The sequence below is a fragment of the Elephantulus edwardii genome, unplaced genomic scaffold (genome assembly GCF_000299155.1).
Source record: "Elephantulus edwardii isolate Elephantulus edwardi_28Jun2011 unplaced genomic scaffold, EleEdw1.0 scaffold00014, whole genome shotgun sequence".
Taxonomy (NCBI): domain Eukaryota; kingdom Metazoa; phylum Chordata; class Mammalia; order Macroscelidea; family Macroscelididae; genus Elephantulus; species Elephantulus edwardii.
Window position 1 is genome coordinate 26085975 of NW_006399764.1, and position 3179 is coordinate 26089153.

General features: G+C 39.5%; 1 protein-coding gene across 1 annotated transcript in view; it reads right to left on the bottom strand.

Moving 5' to 3' along the window:
- IL33 (interleukin 33) overlaps positions 1 to 2934 on the bottom strand; it is an 18821-nt gene extending 15887 nt beyond the window's left edge. The window contains exons 1-2 of the mRNA XM_006881357.1: positions 2871 to 2934; positions 1133 to 1201 (exon numbers count right to left, since the gene is read on the bottom strand). Coding sequence (XP_006881419.1) covers positions 1133 to 1201; positions 2871 to 2934 — 133 coding nt within the window. The remainder of the gene's footprint in view (positions 1 to 1132; positions 1202 to 2870) is intronic.
- Between the last annotated feature and the right edge of the window lie 245 nt (positions 2935 to 3179).

Sequence of the window (3179 nt, forward strand, 5' to 3'; positions counted from 1 at the left end):
TTGGGTCACCTTTCTTTGCAATGGGAACAAATATAGATCTCTTCCAGTCAGTTGACCAAGTGGTTGTTCTCCAGATTTCTTGACACAATTTAGTGAGCACGTCCAGGCACGGAGAAAATAAGTAGACGGGTTGATGCCACAGAATTTCCGGTGTAAGACAATACATATATGTTGTTGTTGTGATGTGCCGTTGAGTAGCCTGCGCCATAGCAACCACCATAAAACCCTGTTCTATCCTTTGCCAGTCTTATTGTCTCTGACTAGCCTATCCCCATTACCCCAGTGACGGAATCAATTCATCTCATCGAGGGTCTTCCTCTCCTGTGCTGTCCCTCCACCCTCCCAAGCATGACGTCCCTCTCCAAGGACTGAACTCGCCTTGCAAAATGTCAAAAGTATGTATGTATGTGTGTGTATATATACATGAAAATTTAATCTGCAGCTCTCAGGCCTGGTTTTAATTGTTTTTAGTCAAATATTCTTTTAAGTGGTATAGCACTGGTCTGACCATTTGCTGCACAGCGGTAACTCGTGGTTGCTGTGATGTTAAACACTGTGACATTGATGTGTCAAATGCGATAATGGTCACCCATAGTGGACAGTGTTTGGTGGAGCTCCCCGATTAAAACAAGCTTGGAAGCAGGAGTGGTATCCTGTTCTGAAATAGCTTGTCTCTGGAAACTCTATGAACGTAGAGAACCAATGAAAGCTATACAAGTGTTCAGGTCTTCCGTCCATAGAGTCTCAATGAGTTGTCTATGACTTGACGGCACCTAACAACAACAACACTGTGGAAACTAGGCAAGGGACAAAACAAGGCCTGTACTGTTAAATCTGAGTCAGCAATGACAGTGTGCTCAGATGCTGGTTTCTAAATGCATTGCCTATAAATAGGAACTCTTTTTTTTTTTGCACTGGCTGTACCTTTATTATTTTTACCTTGTTTAAACAGGAACTCTTAACTGCTCATATTGTTGCACCAGAAAACAGTGAACCCTTGACAAACGGTTGTTGTTTGTGTTTGGGGTTTTTTTGGTTTTTTTTTCCCCCGGTCAAGTCAGAACCGACCCATAGCTGAACCTCCAGTGAGTTTTCAGAGACACTAAAAATTGTACAGGGACTTGTGCGTTACCTTGAAGCATCTTCCACTGGCCAAATTTGACAGAATCTGAGTATCTAAAAGAATACGGATGATAGCTGACTACAAAGAATTCAATAAGAAAAGAAATCCACATATACATAGATGTTCTCAAGAATGAATGGATGAATTAACGTGGAAAGAAGGTCTGTTCCTCACAGCTGCCTTCAAGTCAGCCCCTGACTCATCATCGTCCGACCCCTTGCACAACAGAGAAGACATTGCTCAATCAATCCTGCATAGTTCCCACAAAGGTTGCAGATTAGACCATCGTGATGCACAGGGTATGAGGAGGGCTCCTTATTCTACCTCTTCATCTTTTCTTGGGAATGAGTAGTATTCTCATGCATTTTGAGGTTCTCCATTGACACCTTTCCCTCTGATTCCCTGACCTTTATTGATTAAGAGCACTTAGATGCAGAGATCCCTAAACAGCTGAGTCTGTTAAGTGCCTTGCCCACTCTCACTCACTTCCATCAAGTTCATTCTGATTCCTAGCAACCCTCCTTTGGGTTTCCAAGGCGGTAAATCTTAGCAGCAAGAGATTGCCCACCTTTCTCCTACACAGCCATGTCAGATTAGCAGAGCAGTACACTAAGCACTGCACCACCAGAGCTCCTTTAAATGCCTTCCCAGGATCACAAAAAGAGAGCTGAGACTGGAACGTAGTCTCTTGGCTTCCACAGTAACACTAGCCTTCCTCTTTGTGCTCCCCCTCCACAAAAAACAAAGGAAGCAAATAATAAGAATTTGGAATTTAACTTCAAATTCTCAGGCTTTGTTTATATACAAAACAAGTTTCCAGCAGTTTGAAATAGTGAAGCTTCTGGATATACGAATTTGTAATTGAAGAATGTACCAGTACAGTTAGGTAACCCTACTATAGTTAAAATTTAAATTGTACAAAAAAAAGTTCAAATAGTTCCTTGCACATAGTGAGAGCTTTTTACTGTTAACATGAAAATTACTTTGCTGCTTTCTATTTTTCAAATTTTCTTTTATCCAAGAATCTATCTGGAAAGGAAGGTTTCTGCACACTTAAAAAAATTAAAAATTGCATTTAAAAATATCTATCCCTGAGAGGGGCTGGGATTATACCTGAGAAATGTTTTAATCCTATCTCTTGGAGGGCCAAAACTTAGGTTATCACAGTAAAGTTGTTCATTATCTACCACTGAAGAATTGTGAATACTTTTCTTTAACTCACTGTTTTCAGTAATTATTTGACTTGATATCCCCAAGTGCTGAGGACTTTCGTTCATAGGTTCGCTATGAGTTGCCTACGACTCAATGGCACTTAACAAGAACATCCCCAAGGAGCAAGCCCATGTACTCGACTGAAAAAATGTACTTGGAGGAACTCTGCTCTAAATGAAAACTGATGAGTTTGCATGGTTGAACAAGCAAGATCAAAAGGACGATGAAATTACCACTGTTTATGATGACACCACTGACACAGTCAGCAGCTTTTTTGAATTGCATTATAAATCAAAAGCATAATCAGGAAATACTTTCCAATTGTCTTCTGAAACTCAAAGCATTGTCCTCAAACAATCTATAAATATTTTACTTTAAGACATTCAATCACTTTCTCACTATGTTTTTAGACTTAAAATATATTCCCTACTCTCATTTTCGAATCAGAAATATTTCAGAATGTATGTCAATATAAATTCCACCGCTGTCTTCCAATAGATAGCAAACATTCTTCTATGTGGTTTATGACACTCACCTGAGTTGTAAACATGGAGTGCTGATCTTGGACAAGGCGCTTTCTCGATTTGGTAGTTGTACATGTCAACTGTAACTTACCCTCCAACACACTTTTATATAAACCAGATTAAGCAATACTGTATGACAGCACTGTTTGAATGAAGCAACTCAAATAGAGCTTGATGAATATATTAGGAAGTTTGAGAGTACATCTCACCCCTATAGACAATTTAAGTCAGCGTTTTCATTTGCCTTCTTTTAGCTTCTTAGTCAATGGTTAATCTTCCTTCTGAGATATTTATGACCTGACTTTTATGGTATGTTTACC